Source organism: Oncorhynchus tshawytscha, linkage group LG02 (assembly GCF_018296145.1).
Source record: "Oncorhynchus tshawytscha isolate Ot180627B linkage group LG02, Otsh_v2.0, whole genome shotgun sequence".
Lineage (NCBI taxonomy): Eukaryota > Metazoa > Chordata > Actinopteri > Salmoniformes > Salmonidae > Oncorhynchus > Oncorhynchus tshawytscha.
Genome location: NC_056430.1, coordinates 19484877 through 19508785, shown reverse-complemented (window position 1 = coordinate 19508785; position 23909 = coordinate 19484877). Strand labels below are relative to the sequence as shown.

At 44.6% G+C, this 23909-nt stretch overlaps 1 protein-coding gene across 11 annotated transcripts in view; it reads right to left on the bottom strand.

Annotated features, from left to right (window-relative positions):
* The window catches only part of LOC112220132 (inositol 1,4,5-trisphosphate receptor type 1-like), a 143713-nt gene that overhangs the window by 64263 nt on the left and 55541 nt on the right, over positions 1-23909 (bottom strand). For 4 of the 11 annotated variants that reach the window (XM_042331591.1, XM_042331592.1, XM_042331595.1 and 1 more), the window contains 9 exons: positions 20063-20183; positions 19635-19819; positions 17021-17169; positions 15938-16049; positions 15289-15324; positions 9518-9559; positions 8516-8563; positions 7325-7454; positions 2485-2672 (listed from right to left, as the gene is read on the bottom strand). In XM_042331591.1, coding sequence (XP_042187525.1) covers positions 2485-2672; positions 7325-7454; positions 8516-8563; positions 9518-9559; positions 15289-15324; positions 15938-16049; positions 17021-17169; positions 19635-19819; positions 20063-20183 — 1011 coding nt within the window. The remainder of the gene's footprint in view (positions 1-2484; positions 2673-7324; positions 7455-8515; positions 8564-9517; positions 9560-15288; positions 15325-15937; positions 16050-17020; positions 17170-19634; positions 19820-20062; positions 20184-23909) is intronic. The other 7 variants (XM_042331606.1, XM_042331619.1, XM_042331609.1 and 4 more) reach the window with 4 other exon arrangements.

The window sequence follows — 23909 nt, the reverse complement described above, 5'->3', positions numbered from 1 at the left end:
ACCACCAGTAGCCAATGTACAGTACAAGCCTCTGCTTCCTTGCTCCTGTGGGTTGGTTGGCTCAATACTACAGCCTTAGCCTGCCTGGGTTGCAAAATAATATTCTTAGTCTTAAAAATCTGGATACCTTTTCTGTTTGTTTTTAATATATAATATTTTGAAACAGGGAGGGGCCTGACACACCTCTGTGTTTTCTACCTCTCCTGCACATGCTCTTTTAATTTGCCTTTTAAAAAAAACGTTTTACCCCTTTTTCTCCACAATTTCGTGACATCCATTTGGTAGTTACAGTCTTGTCCCATCGCTGCAACTCCCGTACGGACTCGGGAGAGGCGAAGGTCGAGACCCATGCGTCCTCTGAAACACAACCCTGCCAAGCCACACTGCTTCTTGACACAATGCTCACTTAACCCGGAAGCCAGCCGCACCAATGTGTCGGAGGAAACACCGTCCAACTGGCGACCGTGTCAGCATGCATGCACCAGGCCCACCAGAGGAATAGCTAGAGCACGATTGGATAAAGACATCCCGGCCGGCCAAACCCTGTCCTAATACCGGACGACGCTGGGCCAATTGTGTGCTGCCTCATGGGTCTCCCGGATCTGTAGTGACGCCTCTAGCATTGCAATGCAGTGCCGTAGACCACTGTGCCACTCAGGAGGTCCTTTCTTTTGCCTTTTAAACTCTTATCACATTGTTTTGTATGTTCTTGTGTGCAAATATAAATAAATCATCTTGGTTTTCACTAAAGCACTTCCTCTTTCCCCCTGCAGGGCTGCAGCTCACCTCAGCTCTTTCCCTTTCGCCCTTCATACTACTGGCCCTTCATACTACTGGCCCTTCATACTACTGGCCCTTCATACTACTGGCCCTTCATACTACTGGCCCGTCATACTACTGGCCCTTCATACTACTGGCCCTTCATACTACTGGCCCTTCATACTACTGGCCCTTCATAGTACTCCCTCCTTCCCTACCTCTTTCCCGTTGGCCCGGCAACTGCCCCATATTACCACAAAAAAATTGACCTTAAGAGCCTTTTTGTCATTGAAGAGAGGTCCAGCATTTTCTAAGAGACAGAAATGTGATGCGACTGCTGATATGATTCACTCAGCACCATACGTGATCCCGCAACAAAGCTGACTTGTCCCCTGCAAATTGTGAGTGAAAAAACTATCTGGGATTATGAAAGAAAGAAGCCCTGTGTGTAGTTGTGCAGGCTCCTTGGCTACAATGAGAGAACCCCACCTCCACCCCCTCCAAATAATACATTATCCTGCCAATCTCTTTCCCTGACTACTACCTGTAATGTTTTCCTGCAGGGAGGTCCTTTCCAAGGCCCCAGTGCGTGTGCAGGATAGCATAATGGTGTTTAAGAGTGGGAGTAAATTATGCTTCAACTAAAAAAAGGCATGAGGATCAGCGATCCCCTTACAATAGAAGTCTCAATGAGTAATGGCAGTAATTCCCCGGCTCAACTCTCTCACACACCCACACTGCAGTGAGAAACTCTTCAGAATGAACACTCTTGCATGAGGTTGGTAACCACCAACCAAACACACACACATACAACTTTGCAAATATTCACAGGGCGCAAACTTGACAGGGCGCATCGCCACAATGCCAAAAGAAATACACACTCATGGCACATACCCACTGTTATCTACTATCAGCAAAAGAGGAAGACATATAGCCTTTTGAACCCAATCTGACCAAAACACTCAACAGATCTACATATAAACAGCTGCCCTGGGTGTGTATGTGTGTGATATGTGGATCTGTGTGAGGTGAGACAGTGGGATGGAGGACTACAAACTAGGGTGTGGTTTCCTACAGGTGTCTGGTCTTTCTAGAACATTTGGCTCCCAGGGCTGTTCCTCCTCCCCTTGTTCTGACAGCACAGTGAGACGCAGTTAATAAGGCTCTGTGGTCTCTGCATTATTCAGCCAGTGACATGCTGTGGTTATATAACAGGAGTCATATGTGAGTTCCTTTAAGTAAACTGCCTGTGCAGTGGGAAGCCAAGCCAGGGCTCATCAGGTAAAACCACTATACAAATACAAGCCCTATTACGTAACAGGCCTGTTAACGCATTAACTCACACAGAGATACACACACTCTCAAAAGACGCAGGTTCAAAGTAAGAAAATGCAACTGCCCAACAATCACCCACCCCGCTCCCCACCACTATCCCCATGTTCCTCTCTTAACCTTGCTGTGCGGTCAGAGAAGTAATTGGTTTTGTTGCCATAGCAACCCCTTCTGGCTGGCTGAGAGGAGGGGAGGTAGTGACGCATTGGGGAGCTACTCAGGGCTTAGAGCTTGGACCTCTCCCAGCAGATAGACCATTAGTTCCTGCTCTGCCTCCACTTCTTGCTCTCCTCCTCTGGGCCCAGTCTCTCCCACTCTACCTCTTCTCTAACATTCTACTCATCAACGTTCTACTCATATCACATTGTGCCCCTGGCACGGGTTAATTCTCACCTGGATGACCGTATTCCCGCCCTCCAGCAGGGCGATGGCCAATAGGATGCTCTCCTGGAAGATACGGTCGCTCGTGGCATTCATGATGAGGTCAATTACCAGGTCGGACGCACCCTCTTTATCCAGACGGCACTGGACCTCATGTAGGGTCAGCTCCCCTCGGGCTGCGGCCGCCCCTGAACTCACCACTGGGGAGGGACAGGGAGAGAGAGACGGGGGAGAGCGGGACAGGCAGATAGTCATCAAGAGCCAGAACAAACGAAGGAAGGAAGGAAGGAAGGAAGGAAGGAAGGAAGGAAGGAAGGAAGGAAGGAAGGAAGGAAGGAAGGAAGGAAGGAAGGAAGGAAGAGACAGACAGACAGACAGACAGACAGACAGACAGACAGACAGACAGACAGACAGACAGACAGACAGACAGACAGACAGACAGACAGACAGACAGACAGACAGACAGACAGACAGACAGACAGACAGACAGACAGGAGAACCTGTCACTGTAAATGAGAGTAAAAGTACAATTGCATCATCTCACAGGGATTTCCTCAATCAAGAGAATTGCTTCATGGGCAGATCAAAGAGGTCAGTCTGTCTCTTTCCTGTTCATTGATTCACTGCATAATTAGCTTATTATATAATTTAATGAGATGAATCTTGATGGATATGATCTCTAAACTAAACCAAAAAAACGGATGCCAAAAGTATAGTGATGATCATTCCATGTCTTGAAAATAGCTGTATTTCTTAGCTAAGACTAGCTAGCCTTGTCCAGTGATGCCACCTGCTCCAGCCACACAAGGACGCAGATGTGTGATAATGTTACCCAGAGGGCCACTCTCTGGCTGTGGGAGCAGGTGTCCACACTACACGAAATATTCTAATCAAGAGCTCGTCTCTCTGGTCGCCTGGCAACAACACGGCTTGGCTCAGTCAGAGGAGAGTGCTCAAATGCTGAGGGACAGAGCCTGGGTCCAAAGTCTTAATGGCGGACATGGTGGGGGCAGGCAGGCATGCAGACACAAGCGTGAACAGGAAGGAACTCATTCCTATTCTCCAGGCGTGGAGAAGAGACTAACCATGACTCATCATCCTGATTAGAGTCTGGAACACGTCAACAAGCTTTAATACTCTGAGGTATTGAGATGTACAGTTGGGTCCCTTGATAAAGATGAGCTAGATTGTATACAAAACAAATATATATATACACACAAGCTACCGATCAAAAGTTTTAGAACACCTACTCATTCAAGGGTTTTTCTTTATTTTTACTATTTTCTACATTGTAGAATAATAGTGAATACATCAAAACTATGAAATAACACATATGCAATCATGTAGTAACCAAAACAAGTGTTAAACAAATCGAAATAGATTTTATATTTATTTATTTATTCAAATAGCCACCCTTTGCCATGATGACAACGTTACACACTCTTGGCTTTCTCTCAACCAGCTTCACCTGGAATGCTTTTCCAACAGTCTTGAAGGAGTTCCCACATATGCTGAGCACTTGTTGGCTGCTTTTCCTTCACTCTGCAGTCCGACTCATCCCAAACGATCTCAATTTGGTTGAGGTCAGGTGATTGTGGAGGCCAGGTCATCTGATGCAGGACTTCATCACTCTCCTTCTTGGTCAAATAGCCTTACACAGCCTGGAGATGTGTTGGGTCATTATCCTGTTGAAAAACAAATTATAGTCCCACTAAGCCCAAACCAGATGGGATGGTGTATTGCTGCAGAATTCTGTTGTAGCCCTGCTGATTAAGCGTGCCTTGAATTGTTGTTGAGATGTCTCTGTTACTTGAACTCTGTGAAGCATTTATTTGGGCTGCAATTTCTGAGTATTGTAACTCTAATGAACTTAACCTCTGCAGCAGAGGTAACTCTGGGTCTTCCATTCATGTGGCGGTCCTCATGAGAGCCAGTTCCATCATAGCACTTTATGGTTTTTGCGACTGCACTTCAAGGAAACTTTAAAAGTGTGCCTTGAATTCTAAATAAATCACTGACAATGTCACCTGTAAATCCCACATTATCACACCCCCTCCATGCTTCACGGTGGGAACCAAACATGCAATGATCATCCTTTCACCAACTCTGGGTCTCACAAATCTCAAATTTGGAGTCATCAGACCAAAGGACAGATTTCCACCGGTCTAATGTCCATTGCTCATGTTTCTTGGCCCAAGCAAGTCTCTTCTTATTATTGGTGTCCTTTAGTAGAGTTTTTTTGCAGCAAATCGACCATGAAGGCCTGATTCACGAAGTCTCCTCTGAACAGTTGATGTTGAGATGTGTCTGTTACTTGAACTCTGTGAAGCATTTATTGTAATATCTGAGGCTGGTAACTCTAATGAACTTATCCTCTGCAGCAGAGGTAACTCTGCATCTTCCAGACCTCTGCGTCTGGCGGACCTCATGAGAGCCAGTTTCTTCATAGCGCTTGATGGTTTTTGCATCTGAACTTGAAGGAACTTTCAAGTTCTTGAGATTTTCCGGCTTCATTTACCTTCATGTCTTAAAGTAGTGATGGACTGTATTTCTCTTTGCTTATTTGAGCTGTTCTTGCCATAATATGGACTTGGTCTTTTACCAAATAGGGCTATCTTCTGTACACCACCCCTACCTTGTATTGGCTCAAACGCATTAAGAAGGAAATAATTGACACAAATGAACTTTTAAGAAGGTACACCTGTTAATTAATTGAAATGCATTCCAGGTGACAACATCATGAACTTGAAAGAGTGTGCAAAGCTGTCATTGAAGAATCTCCAATATAAAATATTTTTGGATTTCTTTAACACTTTTTTGGTTACTACCTGATTCCATATGTGTTATTTCATAGTTTTGATGTCTTCACTATTATTCTACAGCAGAGAAAATAGTAAAAATAAAGAAAAACCCTTGAATGAGTAGATGTATCCAAATTCTTGACTGGTACTCTATGTGTGTATATATATATATATATATATATATATATATATATATATATATATATATATATATATATATATATATATATATATACACACACACACACACACACACACACACACACATATATACATACATACAATTGAAGGTCGGAAGTATACGTACACTTGGTTAGAGTCATTAAAACTCGTTTTTCAACCACTCCATAAATTTCTTGTTAACAAAATGTAGTTTTGGCAAGTCGGTTAGGACATCTATTTTGTGCATGACACATGTAATTTTAACAACAATTGTTTACAGACAGATAATTTCACTTATAATTCACTGTATCACAATTCCAGTGTGTCAGAAGTTTACATACACTAAGTTGACTGTGCCTATAAACAGCTTTTTTTAAATTCCTGAAAATTATGTCATGGATTTAGGAGCTTCTGATAAGCTAATTGACATCATTTGAGTCAGTTGGAGATGCACTTGTGGATGTATTTCAAGGCCTACCTTAAAACTCAGTGCCTCCTTGCTGGACATCATGGGAAAATCAAAAGAAATCAGCCAAGACCTCAGAAAATAAATTGTACACCTCCAAAAGTCTGGTTCATCCTTAGGAGCAATTTCCAAATGCCTGAAGGTACCACGTTCATCTGTACAAACAATAGTACACAAGTATAAACACTATGGGACCACGCAGCCGTCATACAGCTCAGGAGATGCGTTCTGTCTCCTAGAGATGAACGTACTTTGATGAGAAAAGTGCAAATCAATCCCAGAACAACAGCAAAGGACCTTGTGAAGATGCTGGAGGAAACGGGTACAAAAGTATCTATATCCACAGTAAAACGAGTCCTATATCGACATAACCTGAAAGGCCGCTCAGCAAGGAAGAAGCCACTGCTCCAAAACCGCCCCAAAAAAGCCAGACTATGGTTTGCAACAGCATATGGGGACAAAGATCATTGAAGAAATATCCTCTGGTCTGATGAAACAAAAATAGAACTGTTTGGCCATAATGACCATCGTCATGTTTGGAGGAAAAAGAGGAGGCTTGCTAGCCGAAGAACACCATCCCAACCGTGAAGCATGCGGTGGCAGCATCATGTTGTGGGGGTGCTTTGCTGAAGGAGGGACTGGTGCACTTCACAAACTAGATGGCATCACGAGGATGGACAATTATGTGGATATATTGAAGCAACATCTCAAGACATCAGTGAGGAAGTTAAAGCTTGGTCGCAAATAAGTCTTCCAAATGGACAATGACCCCAAGCATACTTCCAAAGTTGTGGCAAAATGTCTTAAGGACAACAAAGTCAAGGTATTGGAGTGGCCATCACAACGACCTGACCTCAATCCTATAGAAAATTTGTGGGCAGAACTGGAGGCCAACAAACCTGACTCAGTTACACCAGCTCTGTCAGGAGGAATGGGCCAAAATTCACCCAACTTATTTTGGGAAGCTTGTGGAAGGCTACCCGAAACATTTGACCCAAGTTAAACAATTTAAAGGCAATGCTAGCAAATACAAATTGAGTGTATGTAAACTTCTGACCAATTGGGAATGTGATGAAAGAAATAAAAGCTGAAATAAATCACTCTACTATTATTCTGACATTTCACGTTCTTAAAATAAAGTGGTGATCCTAACTGACCTAAGACAGGGAATTTTGACTAGAATTTAGTCAGGAATTGTGAAAAGGTGTATGGAAACTTCCGACTTCAACTGTGTATGTATACTTACACATATATATATTATTTTATACTAATCCAATTGTTCAGAGAAAAATATTTTGTGTGACATGTAAAAAATAACATCTCAAAAATATAGTGTTCCAAATGACTCCACTGTATACTGTACGTCAGCCAGTTCAGACAAACAGATACAGAGTGTCACAGAGATACATTGACACACAGGTACCTGCTCGAGGTTTCCCTTCTGTTCCAGGGGGGACAGGACCATTGATGAACGTCGTCACACTGTCCCTTCTGGCCCCAGGCTTGATGTTCCCATAGTAACGATTCACCAGAATCTGCCTCAGGGCTTCACCCTGGTGGAAAGAGGTGATGTCAGAGGATGAAGCCTACATCATCATCATGAGATAAACCCTAGAGTCGATGTCTGCGCCCCCAAGGACATCAAATTAGGATAATACTAAATAATCCCCATAACATCTGTCAGTTTAAACTAGAGATATATACGTTTTTTTTGCATTGGATGCGTCTCAATCCCCCGCACCACTCCCCCATCTGCAGTGAAAGGTGACAGAGCTAGAGGGTCCGAACGGGTTTGGACTACAAACTATTATGACCCCTCTATGGAAAGATGAGACTGTCACGAACACAATAGTGTTCTCCATTTTGCTCCACAAGCGTTTGGGACTCGTCTGAAGTCGGTACAGCCGATCTGCCAACTTCTGTCTGTAGAGGCCAAACAGTTGGGCTACACACCAAGACCCATCTGTGGGAAGATGAGACTCTCACGAACACGTTGGTTGTTTTGCTGTAGGATACCTCACAAGACTCGTCTGAAGTCCACCGCTACCCGTTGAATTTTTTTTATGGAAGTATATACAGTTTAGTGCCAAAAATAATGGGTTGAATAGATAAATAATCAAATAAAAAAATAAAACAAATCCTGATCTTTTTTATATCTCACAGATATAGGACAGACACTTCTTATCTGTTGTTCTATGTAGTGAAACTTTTATTCAATGCATTTGTATGGGCTAATAGAAGGCCAAATTAACAATTTCATCAAATAATTTTTTAATATATTTTTTATATTTCATGGGGATAACTTACATCCAAACTGCAGTTCCATCGATACTTGGTATTGCATGAGCCTCGGAATGTTCCAACTCATATTTATACATATCAGTTTTGTATATTCCTCTTTAAACCCATTGAGACGCACACCCAGTGGCCAGTTAGTTAGTAGGGGGTAACCCTGTGAGTAGGTGGGCATGCTGTGGAAGCAGAGTGGCTGCAGGCTAGGGCAGAGTGGTGCATCAATGCATTAAGACAACCAGCCCAGCAATGGTGGGCCAGAGAGAGCAGTGTTGGGGGACACTGGACCAGAAAGGATCAGACCAGAATGGACTCTACCTACCCTCCTCTGGTCCTCCAGTTGCTTCTCGGGCTGGTTGGGGTCAAGCTCCTGAGGGTGGGGTGAGTTAGCAGAAAGCAAATCAAGTCCAAAAAGGAAATTAGGGAAAACAAAAACAAAACAAAAGAGGGGTGTTAATACTGTGCACATTAGTCACTTTCCTGACATGCAGGAAACTGGGCCAAATGACATCATGCAGTTAACAGAGGGAGGTGGGTGGTGTGTTGGGGTGGATGTGGGGTAGGAACGTAACCATGCAGGCTTAGAGACGAGAGAAAAAAAACTAATAACATAAGGTGGCTTGCTGCCGGAACAAAAGGTCATTCATTTAAAACCCTTTTCATTTGAAACATTTACGTTAACAATGTTAAACAAGGCTTAAATATTGCTGCTCACTCCTTTAATATTGGATACATTTCAACCGATAAACTGTACAGGTCAGAGTATCTCCCTTGTTACTTTGCAGTCGTCACACAAATGAAACCATGTTAATTACATAAGGTAGCGAGAAGCTGCCAGGGGCAGAAACACAACTCAAGCCATGAGAAAAAACCCAGCCCTATCCAGGTTATATAATGGAGTCAGTGTTGTGTGCTAGTAAGGCCACGGACACAGTGTAAACCCATGTTCCCATCTGCCGTGGAAAAACACCCAGCGCGCAGTTCCAAAACCCTGCAGAAAGAAGGTCAGGAAACTGGACTGGGATGGAGGGATGAACAGAGGGAGGGAGAGAGGGACAAACATATGTCGGTTCAACGTATTATAGAAAGTCCACAAGCTGGAAACATTGGCGTTTGTTATGTGTGTTTTGGTGAGTCGGACCTGAAAAAGGAAAGACGTGGGGAAGGATTTGACTTGTTCCATCTAGATGAGCGGGGAGGAGTGATGACTACTGTAATGGAATGCGGCCACCACAACGTAGAGGACGGACAATCTACCAACTACAGTATATTCAACAACAACCCATATGCTGAGGCCCAGGGCCAATATGGGTGTTGAACTCACATCTGCAGCAGGAACTTCTGGCTCAGCCAGCGGAGGGGCCAGCTGATTGGATAGATAAATAAAAGGTCTGGGTTAGTCAAGGTGTGGCTTAGACTAGTTAGTCATGTTGTTGCTACAAAGAGCAGAACTCTCCCTGAGCAAATTAACCTCAGGCAGCTCTCAGGTCACCTGCCTCACAGTGCAAACAGACCGATACAAGGCCATGCCGCTTTGCAAAGAAGCTCCCTGCCCGTCTGGCTGGTTACAGTTAATCAGTTGGCCTGTCATGTGCCCAACAGTAATAAAAGCGCATGACTCAAAGCCAGCCACGGAGAAGCAAGGGGACAACAAACATGCCCTTATCTAACGTATCTACAGTATTCTAAGTTTCTGCAGTTATTGGAGCACTCTGTGTCATCACTATTCTACGCTCCTTGTGTTCACATGCCAATGCTTTCGCACAGTTGCTTGCATGTACAAATGTACTGTTTAGTTTTTTTATGTGAAAGGATTAGAAATTTCACGTCCTAACATGAAGGACTAAGGGGTTACGACGGACAAATCAGACTTGCAGATATGGCTTTTAGTGGCATGACAGAAGTACACTACATGAACAAAGGTATTAGGACACCTGATTGTCAAACATCTCATTCCAAAATCAAGGACATTAATATGGAGTTGGTCCCCCTTTGCTACTGTAGTGGGAAGGCTTTCCACTAGATGATGGAACATTACTGCGGGGAATTGCTTCTATTCAGCCACAAGAGCATTAGTGAGGTCGGGCACTGATGTTGGGCGATTAGGCCTGGCTTGCAGTCGGCGTTCCAATTCATCCCAAAGATGTTCGATGGGGTTGAGGTCAGAGCTCTGTGCAGGACAGTCAAGTTCTTCCACACCAATCTTGACAAGACATTTCTGTATGTGGGGGGGGTAGCCCGAACCTTGAAAAAAAGCCTGAGACAGGTGTATAAAATTGAGCACACAGTCACGAAATCTCCATAGACAAACATTGGCAGTAGAATGGCCTTACTGGAACTCGGTAGTGAGTGTTGCAACCGAGGACAGACAATTTGTATGCGCTATGCGCTTCAACACTCGGCGGTCCCGTTCTGTGAGCTTGTGTGGCCTACCACTTCGCGGCTGAGCCGTTATTGCTCTTAGACATTTCCACTTCACAATAACAACACTTACAGGTGACCGGGTTTAGCAGGGCTGACATTTGAGGAACTAACTTGTTGGAAAGGTGACATCCTATCACGGTTGCCACGTCAAAAGTCACTGAGCTCTTCAGTAAGGCCATTCTACTGCCAATGTTTGTCTATTGCATGCCTGTGTGCTCAATTTTATACACCTGCCCACAACGGGTGTGGCTGAAACAGCCGAATCCACCAATTTGAAAGGGTGTCCACATACTTTTGTATATATGGTGTATTAGTGATACAGTGCATAATAATATATGCAAATGAAAAAAAGCATTAAAACAAACATCACAAACAAAAAAACCTAACGCCTCAGCTGACACTCAGACTCATACTCAGACTCAAATGCTTGCTTAAACACCTTGTTAAAAAGGACCTTTAGAAGGAGTAGACAGATGTGATACATTGAAATGGAAATGCAAAGTGAAAAGGCAGAGAGACAGATAGACAGACGACAGTGGGGTTGACTCTGCCCCAGTAGCCCAGTCATGCTGACTGAGTAATTGTTAGACTAGACAAGAATCTCCCCTTATCAGGCCCCCTTTACATAAAACATCAATATCCACAGGAAAAAGGATGATGCATGCAAACAAGGCTCAAATGTGTCAACCCTGATTCACTTGTCTATTTCAATTCAATCACAACGTCATAGAGTTACTTTCAAGTGTATTTCCCATTGGTCACATTTTGAGTGGTGGAGAATGACATTCATTACGGTCCTCATTGGACCTGATTTGTCTTCCATGTTCCAGTGAGCTGAAGGCTGGGGTCGACCTGCCCAAGTGTCTGTGTTAGAGATGTTGACGATGAGTATGATGCGTCTCCTCTCTTAATGCCCAGGAAGCTCAGATTCAAACTCGCATTAGACAGCTCTGCTAGAGTTTTAATGTCAAAATACATTAGTTACTCACCAAATATGCAGTTTCTCTGAGTAACTATGTTCAAATAGTCCCATTACGACCGGTATGTACTTCCAAAAATGGTCTCAATAAACATTTACAAGCACGCACAGATTGGAAGTTTACAACAGCTCAATACATTTCAGGTGCCGAAGAGGCATTTTTTCGGTTGCTTTTTTAGAAGTGCATACCGGCCATAACCGGAGTAAACTAAGATAGGTGCTCAGCAAAACTCCCTATTTTGTGAGTGACTAATATATTTTGACATTCAATGGGAGTTTGAATCGGCGATTCCTGGGCGTTAGAGCCATCTTGAACGCACAGTTACTGGGGCAGGGTCGCCAATAATTTCCCCACGGAACTGCTGGCATCAGCCCTAGACACAGCTCGACCCATGACTGCCAACATTGGTTCCACTTATACGTTTTCTCGGACTACATGACGTTGACTATATAGTAGTATAGTATAAGTATATAGTAGTATAATGGGCGGGATCACTACAAACATTAGGTCATCTGTCACATTTCAGTTACTGCCACATTTCAGCAGTGGAAAGATGAAAGGATTCTGCACTTGTCTCAAGGTGTGAAGATGAATAACACCACCCCCTTCTTTCTGTTTTATATAACCTGCCTGACCTTTCGTGTAGTGACAGGACTGTCATCGGCACCCTAGCAATAACTACCTGTCCCTGGCCCCCATCCCCGCTGATCCCCCTCATTTCCCCTAGCATTATTATTATAGCCTAGAGAGTGCAGTAAATAGGCAGGTAGAAGGGATAATCAAAGGGGGAGGACAGAGAGATGATTTCCTTTGTTCTTGTCTGACACCATTACATCAGTGGTCTTCCGTGAACCAGAGGTGGTCCTGAAACAGTTAACAGGTGTAGGCTGTGCAGTGCCCCCCACCTTGAAACAGTTAACAGGTGTATGCTGTGAAAATGGCCTGTAATCCTGCCCTCCCTTGCTTGCTCGCCCCAGCGCCACCCAACACGAGGCACTGCCAGTCTTTCAGTAAACAGCCCCGCCGCACTTTTACTGGCAATTACTGCTGAAGGTCACACATCAGTGGAGAGTCTGAATTCCAGGGGAAAAAAATAACGTTAGCTCTTATGTAACCGCTGCCTGCGAGCTGGCGGGAGCCCAAGAATCGTGCAGGACGAAGGCAGGCTACATGGAAACTGGGACAGAGCTGCACGGCCAGCAGAAATGCCTATAGTTCCCCCTGTTGGAGGGGATCAGAGAAACAACTAGGGTCCCCTCGCCTCACACACACTGCAGAAGCTCTGGGAATAGCTGAGGACAAGCAGGGACATACTGAGGCAGAGAGGACTCCAGCACTGAGTGATGCAGAATAGCTGTGAAGGGAGAGAAGAGGAAGAGACAGAGAGAAACAGATTGGTATAGAGAGAGAAATAGAGAGGGGGACAGAAAGAGCGACATTGCCAGGGATAATGAGACGATAGCGATCAGCCGGCATGGACACAAACAGCAAGGAAAGGGAGCGAAAGAGTAACACGGCACACACACAGACACACAGGATCAGACCTACAGTCCCCAGTGCTTCCCAGATGACTAGGGGGAGTACTGTACTATATGTCAGGCCTGTAGCGGGGTACGCCACAGAGGAGGTGCAATGTCGGGCAGAGCAGAAATGCGGGCTGAACACAGGGCTAATTTAAAAGCTAACTGACAGACAGCCCAGTGCTGCTGCTGCCATTTCTGCCGCGGAGGGGAAGTGTGGGCTTTGGATCAGCATGGAGCCTGGGACACTGCGTCCCATAGGGGGGCCCTCCTGGGTCCATGCACGTGCCGGATGTGTGGGTGGGGTGTACACATTCTTCAGACACTACGAATGGGAAGGGTCCGTTCAGGCAACAAAGGAGAAGCCGGGGATTTCCATCACTGGATAACACTGGGGGGAGGAATGGAGGGAGGAAAAAGAGAGAGAAGACACTCATGTGAGTATGTGACCTCCTGGCAGACATACAACTCAGATCGTAGACTGATATCTGTGTTTACCTCTCCTTCTTATCAGTCTCTCTCACTCCATTGTTTGCTTTCCTTTTTTTCTGAAAGGAAGTTAGTCTCTACTGCTGTAACTCATTACTATCTTGTGTACATGCTCATTTACTAGACAATACAAGTTGACTAGAGGATGTTATTGTGACCAAAAAGATAACTACAGTAATACTGCAACTAATACTAAACAAAACCTTCTAAAGGTAAAAAAAAAAAAAAAAACGATATAATCTGTGATTGAAGGTTGTGTTCTTAAATGTCATACCTTCTCAATATAGGTTTTGGTCAATGTGGTGTCCTGTACAGTCTGGTGCGTTGACATGGAGAAGGGGAATAATAATAGAACAGCTTCTGAGTAAAAGAGGTGTTCTGTTCTATGACATCAGTGAGAATGTGATGCCACATTAGTCCCTCCCATATGGCACCGGCCTCAGGCTTTCTGAAAGTCCCCTGACAGACGCAGTACAAGATGAAAGGGAAGAAAGAGGATATCTGCAGTTTCCACTTCCTCTAGGGCACGCACAGACACACTCCCTGATGTACATATACAGTACACACGCGCAAAGCAAGAACACCTGCGCACACAAACACCCCGTTACCCTCTATGGATGTGAGGATGATCTGGTTTCCACCACTACGTTTAAGGTATAGTTCCATGTGTATAAATACTCACACACCTGCTGTGGTAATGGTGATGGGGTGCTTAGGGGCAACCCCCCTGCCCCTGTCCCTCTGACCACCATCCAAAGAGAGACTGGGTATGATCAACACCTCGACACCAACCTTCCCCCTTGCTGCTCCCCCCTCAAGCCAAACCCTGGGTGCTGGCTCTTCATGTCCTGCCTCCATTCAGATAGCCTACCACTTGATCTCCCAAAGGAATTTGTTCTGTCTAGCTTCAGTTCTGTGAGGAGAAAGTGGTGAATAAAGCTGCAAACCGAATTGAACTTGTTTCAAAGTTGCTTGTAGTTTGCACAATAAATATCTCCACTTTTCCCATTCAAAGGATACATAAATATACTATATGGCGTAGCACTGCAAATTACTGTACATCTTAAGTGACACAGTGCATTGAACACAAGGGGGGAAAAATGAATCAAGGAAATGCACACAAACAAATGTGCAGATGGAGAAAGGAATGGCACCATTAAGTATTTCACCACAGAAATTCCAAAGCTGCTAAGACTAGAAAGTACATCATTATGACTGAACCATAAAGCCATCACCGTGTTCCAGTTATGTACTAAATGGCTACATCCACTGACGTGTAGACTCATTTTGCTCGTTGTGGTCTATTATTACAGTCTGTATGCACTGTTTCATAAAATAAAAGATTGACAATGTGCAAGTCCATTCTGAAAAGACGCACAACTTCTGACACACTCATACAACAGAAGTACACATTTACCAGCAACTAAACTTCAAGCAGATTACTACAATAAAGACACACAGGAGTATGGCAAGTTGGCAACATTACCAGACAGTTTTTAGCATGCTAGTGGTGGCACAGTTACACAGTACAACTGGCAGCTACTCTGACAGACACAGAGAGAGCATGGGGAAGAGTTCACAGAGGTCAGCAGCACATAATACAGCAAAACTTTAGCACAGGTGCATCTAGCTACACCACTAGTATGAGACGGAAATCAAACAAAAGAAGGAAAATGATCAACCTCAGCCACATCCATCTCATCATCAAAGGCAATGTGCTGGAAGAGAAGAGTATAGTGGCAGAGTTAGTAGAGCGGGGTTAAGGGGAGGGGAGGCTGCTGGAAACAGACAAACAGTTGGACAGAAACACACACCATGTCAGTTAGTAAAAAACACACAAGTTACTACATCTCAAAGCAATGGATTTGTAAGTATCAACAGAACAGCAGAGAGAACAAAGTGCATTAATCAGAGATTAGTACAGAGAGTCATTGGCACATAAATGGTGTATTAGTGTTTAAGTGCGTGTCTTAGTGTGTGATTGTGAATAGCACGGAGGATACCGTATACACACACACCCTTGGCATCCTATTCCTGCAGAAGGGCAACTGCTACTGTAGGTTATAAACCAAGCCAAAAGACTCATCCCATCCAATCACAGACCTGAGTACACCCAGTATCTTGGGGAGGGCACAGGTCAGCAGAGGAAAACTGAACCTCCAACTCCATATTTGCTCTTAAACCCTGACCTCTGCACTGACCTCTGTAAAGACCTACAGAATACCAGGCCTCCTAGTAACTCTGTTTCCTCTCATGATAAATCCCAGCGTAGAGAGAACCAGATGAGTATTGTGAGGTGGTGAAGAGGGCCATTTTAGTGTAGGTAGCTACCTTCTCCCCATAGCCACGGTCTTTGGTCATCATCTCCCTCAGAGTCTGCAGCACCTTGATACACAGCCGCTCCTCGTTCTCCTCCAGCAGCTGCTTGGTGTGTTTGATGAGCCTGGGCAGAGGTCAGAGGTCAGGGGCAGGTGGATCACACATACTGCACTGTACAGAACTGCATACCACAACAACTAAAATATACCCTGATTTCAGAGAGATTCTACTACAGTAATTACTGTTAATCTTGTAGTTTAGAGATGAGGGTAAATGTCTTCTTGGCATAATCGTAATTGATTGGCTTAATTTGTTATTGGCTGTAAATGTTTGGGTAGAGATTTGTCCTCACGTGGGTCTTAGAGCAGTCAATCAGGTTCTGCGTTTTACTGTATTCATGATTAGGAGCCTTTCAATCCAAATTACCAATCCTGTATATGAGTCAAGTGCTGAAGCTTCAATGAATCAGTAGACCCAATCTCTTCTGGCATACAGGCTTTCCATAAAGGTCCCATTGTATTCTACACATTGAGGCTAGTACTGTACTGTATTGCCTTTGTACCGTAAGTCAGTTTCCTGAATCAGTGTGAACTGGTGGTGTCTCACGTGCTCCTCCACATATGAATTTCCCCTCCCTGCGGCCCTTTACGGAGCCAGAGCTCCAGTAGGCTCAGGGTAGGACATGTGAAAACAAAGCCCTGGGTCACTTCCGTACTTAGCCTGTTTGGAGCGGGACGCCCTGCACAATGATGAATTCAGTTACTGTGTAGACTTACAGGGAAAATGTGTCCCAACTCTAGTTACAGTACAACAGGTACAGTATGAAAGAGCTCAGATCAGGTTAACACCATGCATTCCTGAACACTGAGACAGTATCATGAGACTGTACAGACTTTCCAGTCAAACCACAGCTAGGTAATTTCCTAGTGGACTAACCCTTATTTGGTTTACGAATGCTTGGAAGAAATTGCAGAATTTCAAAGAAAATTGCAGACTATGGTCCATCACTGGACATGGCAAGAGGCGTGTCGATTGTTTGCAAACTTGTCAGGGATGTGGGTGGCTTGCCGTGGTTTGTGGGTACTGGAGTCTCACTTGGAGATGAAGCCGCCGCTCTCACATTTCCTGCGGGCGTCTGTGTTCTCAGGGAACAGCAGCTCAGGGCGATGCAGCACGTCCACCAGGACAGACAGCTCAGCCTGGACCAGGGGATGCAGACGGTCCTCCAGGGCTGACACTATGTCCTACAACACAAAGCAGAGAAGAGGACAGGCACGGTTTGAGGCTTAGCAGAAACAGAGATAGGACACAGACAGGGCACAGGTAAACTCAGGGCATTGGCACACTGAGTGTTAGATCAGGGGTAGGTCTGATCCCAACCTAACTGTCTCTATGAGTTTGGTGCCTGGGTGCCAGCCCCTACTGTTGAAGTCCTGCCCCAACAGGGAAGCTGACAAAACTGAAAAACAATGCTGGTCAACATTGTGACCTTGTTGTCTCAGACTGCTCACTCGACAAACATATAAAAGCAGAAGTAAACCATTGTTTACCAAAAACAATGGCTGCCAAGGCAGAGCTACTCTTCCTGGGGTCCAGCAAAATTAAGGCAGTTTATATAAATTTATACACGTTACAATACATTCACAGATTTCACAACACACTGTGTGCCCTCAGGTCCCTACTCCACAACTCCCACATATCTACAGAACAAAATCCTTGTGTACATGTGTGTAAAGTGCGTATTTTGTCGTGTATGCATGTGTCTGTGCCTGTTTGTGTTGCTTCACAGCCCCCACTGTTCCATTTATCTGGTTTTTTTAAAATCAAATTGTACTGCTTGCATGAGTTACTTGATGTGGAATAGAGTTCCATGTAGTCATGGCTCTATGTAGTACTGTGTGCCTCCCATAGTCTGTTCTGGACTTGGGGACTGTGAAGAGACCTCTTGTGGCACGTCTTGTGGGGCATGCATGGATGTCCGAGCTGTGTGCCAGTAGCTCAAACATACAGCTCAGTGCATTCAACATGTACCTCTCATAAATAAAAGTAGTGATGAAGGCTATCTCTCCTCCACTTTCAGCCAGGAGAGATTGACATGCATGTTATTAATATTAGCTCTCTGTGTACATCCAAGGAACAGCAGTTTTGCCACGTTCTGAACCAATTGCCATTTTCCAAAGTCCTTTTTTGTGGCACAACTGAACAGTAGTTCAGGTGCGACAAAACTAAGGCCTGTAGGACCTGCATTGTTAATAGTGCTGTTAAGAAGGTAGAACAAATATTTATTATGGACAGACTTCTCCCCATCTTAGCTACTGTTGTATCAATATGTTTGACCATGCCAGTTTACAATCCAGGGTAACTCCAAGCAGTTTAGTCACCTTAACTTGCTCAATTTCCACATTATTTATTACAAGATTTAGTTGAGGTTTAGGGTTTCGTGAATGATTTGTCAAAAATACAATGCCTTTAGTATTAGAAATATTTAGGACTAACAAATTCCTTTGCACCCACTCTGAAACTACTGCAACTTTTTGTTAAGTGTTGCAGTCATTTCAGTCGCTGTAGTAGCTAACATGTATAGTGTTGAGTCATCCGCATACATAGACACTCTGGCTTTATTCAAAGCCAGCGGCAATTCATTAGAAAAGACTGAAAAACTTAAATTGCCTAGACAGCTGCCTTGGGGAATTCCTGATTCTACCAGGATTATGTTGGAGAGCCTTCCATTAAAGAACACACTATGTGTTCTGTTAGACAAGTAACTCTTCATCCACAATATAGCAGGGGGTGTAAAGCCATAACATATGTTTTGCCAGCAGCAGACTCTGATCAATAATGGCAAAAGCAACACTGAAGTCTAACAAAACAGCCCCCACAATCTTTTTATAGGCAATTTCTCTCAGCCAATCATCAGTCATTTGTGTAAGTGCTGTTCTTGTTGAATGTCCTTTTCTATAAGCATGCTGAAAGTTTGTTGTCAATTTGTTCACTTTAAATAGCATTGTATCTGGTCAAAGACAATTTTTTCCAAAAGTTTACTGAGGGTTGGTAACAGGCTAATTGGTCGGCTATTTGAGCCAGTATAGGGGACTTTACTATTCTTAGGTAGCTGAATTACATTTTCTTTCCGCCAACCCTGAGGGCACATACTTTCTACTAGGCTTAAATTGAAAATAGGGCAAATAGGAGTGGCAATATGGTCTGCTAGTATCCTCAGTATGTTGGCTGAAAAGAAATTGTAACAAACTCTGTATTAACTTTCTTGGGAATTACAAATCTTTCCTTTACTATTGCACTTCCATGCATTCCATTTCTGAGAATGGATTGGCCAATTGACCAGGACTTCCAAAACCTCAGCACCTGAAGTCATGGCTAATTTTCCCAACAACAGAAGCAGGATGTTATTGAATTCAAAATCATAATGAAACTGATTCCCTGATTACCCATATCAAATGTTGTCAGAACTAGGCTTGAACCCACTGGTAGATGCAAAGCTACAGTAAATGTTAACTCCTCAATATATTCCAGAGTCTCACCTGTAGTCCCTCTATGATGTTCCTGTAGCTGACGGACATGGTCAGTATGAAGTCTCACCTGTAGCCTCTATGATGTTCCTGTAGCTTAAACGTGGTTAGAATGAAGTCTCACCTGTAGCCTCACTATGATGTTCCTGTAGGTGATGGACATGGTCATTATGAAGTCTCACCTGTAGCCTCTCTATTATGTTCCTGTAGCTGACCGACGTGGTGGCGTTGGAGTCCCTCCTGGGGGCATTCTTAGCAGAGAGCCTCCAGCTCAGGATGGACTTGGTGACCACATTGTTGGACTTGACAAACAGGTTGTTCACCTGGCTGTCCAGGTCCACAGGGATGGCAATGGCTCTACTCTTGGCTGTGTGCAATGAAACAGTAGGATGCAAACTTAAGAGGGGAGCTCGTTTAACAATAGCTCGTTTAACAAAAGATGTTGAAATACACATATATATATATATATATATATATATATATATATATATATATATATATATATATATATATTGTAGTAGATAGACAAAATGAGCTCATTGGATTTATTTCTCAGACTTTATCAAGACAGTGTTTGGGAAACAGGTGGAGGCAAGTGCAGGTATCTTACCCACATCAGACAGCACCTTAATACAGGCTTCAACTGAGGCCTTCTGTGTGGGGGTGAGCCAATTACAGTGGAACACTCTAAACACCCCCTGAAGGAGCTGAACGAACACCGGCTGGCGAGTCTGAGGGAGAGAGAAAAAAAGAGAAAGAGAGAGAGAGAGCCGATAGAAACAGACAGGAAGAAAGTAGAGGAGATATGAGAGGAGAGAAGATGTCAAAAGATGAGTCAGAAGCTACACAGTAACCAAAGTTAAAATCCCCAGTGGTGATCAACAAAGGCTTTTGTGGTTTATCTCAGACCATAGGGTGCTCTCAGACACAAACTGGTCATGTTCTGCAGTGAGAAACCAGAGAAAAGTTTGAAACTGACAAGGTATTACCTGAATGCTAATTTATGTTTTCTGTTTCAAAGCGTTTTCTCCTGTTTGCCCGTAGAATCCTAGAATCTTTAACCGTATGTGCTGTAGATGTGCTATATTATACACCTACAGTAGATAAGATGGTCTATCACTTCTGGTATGCCTGTTGGTTATCACCAGAATCAGTTCAGGGCGGGGGCGTATGTCTTATGGCCAACGTGACATGGTGTGATGAAAGAAACATACAGGAACTCAAATCCTTCTGTTCACCTGATTTAGAATTCCTCACAATCAAATGTAGACCGCATTATCTACCAAGAGAATTCTCTTCGATTATAATCACAGCCGTATATATCCCCCCCCAAGCAGACACATCGATGGCTCTGAACGAACTTTATTTAACTCTCTGCAAACTGGAAACGATTTATCCGGAGGCTGCATTCATTGTAGCTGGGGATTTTAACAAGGCTAATCTGAAAACAAGTCTCCCTAAATTTTATCAGCATATCGATTGCGCAACCAGGGGTGGAAAGACCCTGGATCATTGTTACTCTAACTTCCGCGACGCATATAAGGCCCCGCCCCGCCCCCTTTCGGAAAAGCGGACCACGACTCCATTTTGTTGATCCCTGCCTACAGACAGAAACTAAAACAAGAAGCTCCCACGCTGAGGTCTGTCCAACGCTGGTCCGACCAAGCTGACTCCACACTCCAAGACTGCTTCCATCACGTGGACTGGGAGATGTTTCGTATTGCGTCAGACAACAACATTGACGAATACGCTGATACGGTGTGCGAGTTCATTAGAACGTGCGTTGAAGATGTCGTTCCCATAGCAACGATTAAAACATTCCCTAACCAGAAACCGTGGATTGATGGCAGCATTCGTGTGAAACTGAAGGCACGAACCACTGCTTTTAATCAGGGCAAGGTGTCTGGTAACATGGCTGAATACAAACAGTGCAGCTATTCCCTCCGCAAGGCTATCAAACAAGCTAAGCGCCAGTACAGAGACAAAGTAGAATCTCAATTCAACGGCTCAGACACAAGAGGTATGTGGCAGGGTCTACAGTCAATCACGGACTACAGGAAGAAACCCAGCCCAGTCACGGACCAGGATGTCTTGCTCCCAGGCAGACTAAATAACTTTTTGCCCGCTTTGAGGACAATACAGTGCCACTGACACGGCCTGCAACGGAAACATGCGGTCTCTCCTTCACTGCAGCCGAAGTGAGTAAGACATTTAAACGTGTTAACCCTCGCAAGGCTGCAGGCCCAGACGGCATCCCCAGCCGCGCCCTCAGAGCATGCGCAGACCAGCTGGCCGGTGTGTTTACGGACATATTCAATCAATCCCTATACCAGTCTGCTGTTCCCACATGCTTCAAGAGGGCCACCATTGTTCCTGTTCCCAAGAAAGCTAAGGTAACTGAGCTAAACGACTACCGCCCCGTAGCACTCACATCCGTCATCATGAAGTGCTTTGAGAGACTAGTCAAGGACCATATCACCTCCACCCTACCTGACACCCTTGACCCACTCCAATTTGCTTACCGCCCAAATAGGTCGACAGACGATGCAATCTCAACCACACTGCACACTGCCCTAACCCATCTGGACAAGAGGAATACCTATGTGAGAATGCTGTTCATCGACTACAGCTCGGCATTCAACACCATAGTACCCTCCAAGCTCGTCATCAAGCTCGAGACCCTGGGTCTCGACCCCGCCCTGTGCAACTGGGTACTGGACTTCCTGACGGGCCGCCCCCAGGTGGTGAGGGTAGGCAACAACATCTCCTCCCGCTGATCCTCAACACTGGGGCCCCACAAGGGTGCGTTCTGAGCCCTCTCCTGTACTCCCTGTTCACCCACGACTGCGTGGCCATGCACGCCTCCAACTCAATCATCAAGTTTGCGGACGACACAACAGTGGTAGGCTTGATTACCAACAACGACGAGACGGCCTACAGGGAGGAGGTGAGGGCCCTCGGAGTGTGGTGTCAGGAAAATAACCACACACTCAACGTCAACAAAACTAAGGAGATGATTGTGGACTTCAGGAAACAGCAGAGGGAACACCCCCATCCACATCGATGGAACAGTAGTGGAGAGGGTAGCAAGTTTTAAGTTCCTCGGCATACACATCACAGACAAACTGAATTGGTCCACTCACACAGACAGCATCGTGAGGAAGGCGCAGCAGCGCCTCTTCAACCTCAGGAGGCTGAAGAAATTCGGCTTGTCACCAAAAGCACTCACAAACTTCTACAGATGCACAATCGAGAGCATCCTGGCGGGCTGTATCACCGCCTGGTATGGCAACTGCACCGCCCTCAACCGTAAGGCTCTCCAGAGGGTAGTGAGGTCTGCACAACGCATCACCGGGGGCAAACTACCTGCCCTCCAGGACACCTACACCACCCGATGCTACAGGAAGGCCATAAAGATCATCAAGGACATCAACCACCCGAGCCACTGCCTGTTCACCCCGCTGCCATCCAGAAGGCGAGGTCAGTACAGGTGCATCAAAGCTGGGACCGAGAGACTGAAAAACAGCTTCTATCTCAAGGCCATCAGACTGTTAAACAGCCACCACTAACATTGAGTGGCTACTGCCAACACACTGTCAATGACACTGACTCTACTCCAGCCACTTTAATCATGGGAATTGATGGGAAATGATGTAAATATATCACTAGCCACTTTAAACAATGCTACCTTATATAATGTTACTTACCCTACATTGTTCATCTCATATGCATACGTTGATACTGTACTCTATATCATCGACTGCATCCTTATGTAATACATGTATCACTAGCCACTTTAACTTTAACTAGCCACTTTAACTAACTGTATCTTGCCTATGCTGCTCTGTACCATCACTCATTCATATATCCTTATGTACATATTCTTTATCCCCTTACACTGTGTATGACAGTAGTTTTTTTTGGAATTGTTAGTTAGATTACTTGCTCGTTATTACTGCATTGTCGGAACTAGAAGCACATGCATTTCGCTACACTCGCATTAACATCTGCTAACCATGTGTATGTGACAAATAAAATTTGATTTGATTTGATTTGAGGTATCAACCAGTTCTGCTGTACCAATGTCTAATACATACAGTATCACCACTACCATCAGGAACTAACAACACCCTGTAAGCAAGCTGCACACAAACCTACAGCACAACATATACCTCGGTCATCTTTCCCAGAATGCTTGCCTGTCATGGGATAGAAGGGAATGAATATCATCATTAGGTGCTTCACATAAATTGTGTACACGCATATTACTGTAAGTGTCCTGGGATGTGGGATGGTGGATGGAGGAGGGAGCTTTTAAGGGTGAGAAAATGACGATGAGAAAAACAAAACCTAATAAAGTCTAATGGGAGTGAAACTATTCCTGCAAAACAGGAAACGCAATTCCTTACAAGCTAATCTTGCATTGGTATTACTAGCCTACACCACAAGTGGTAGGA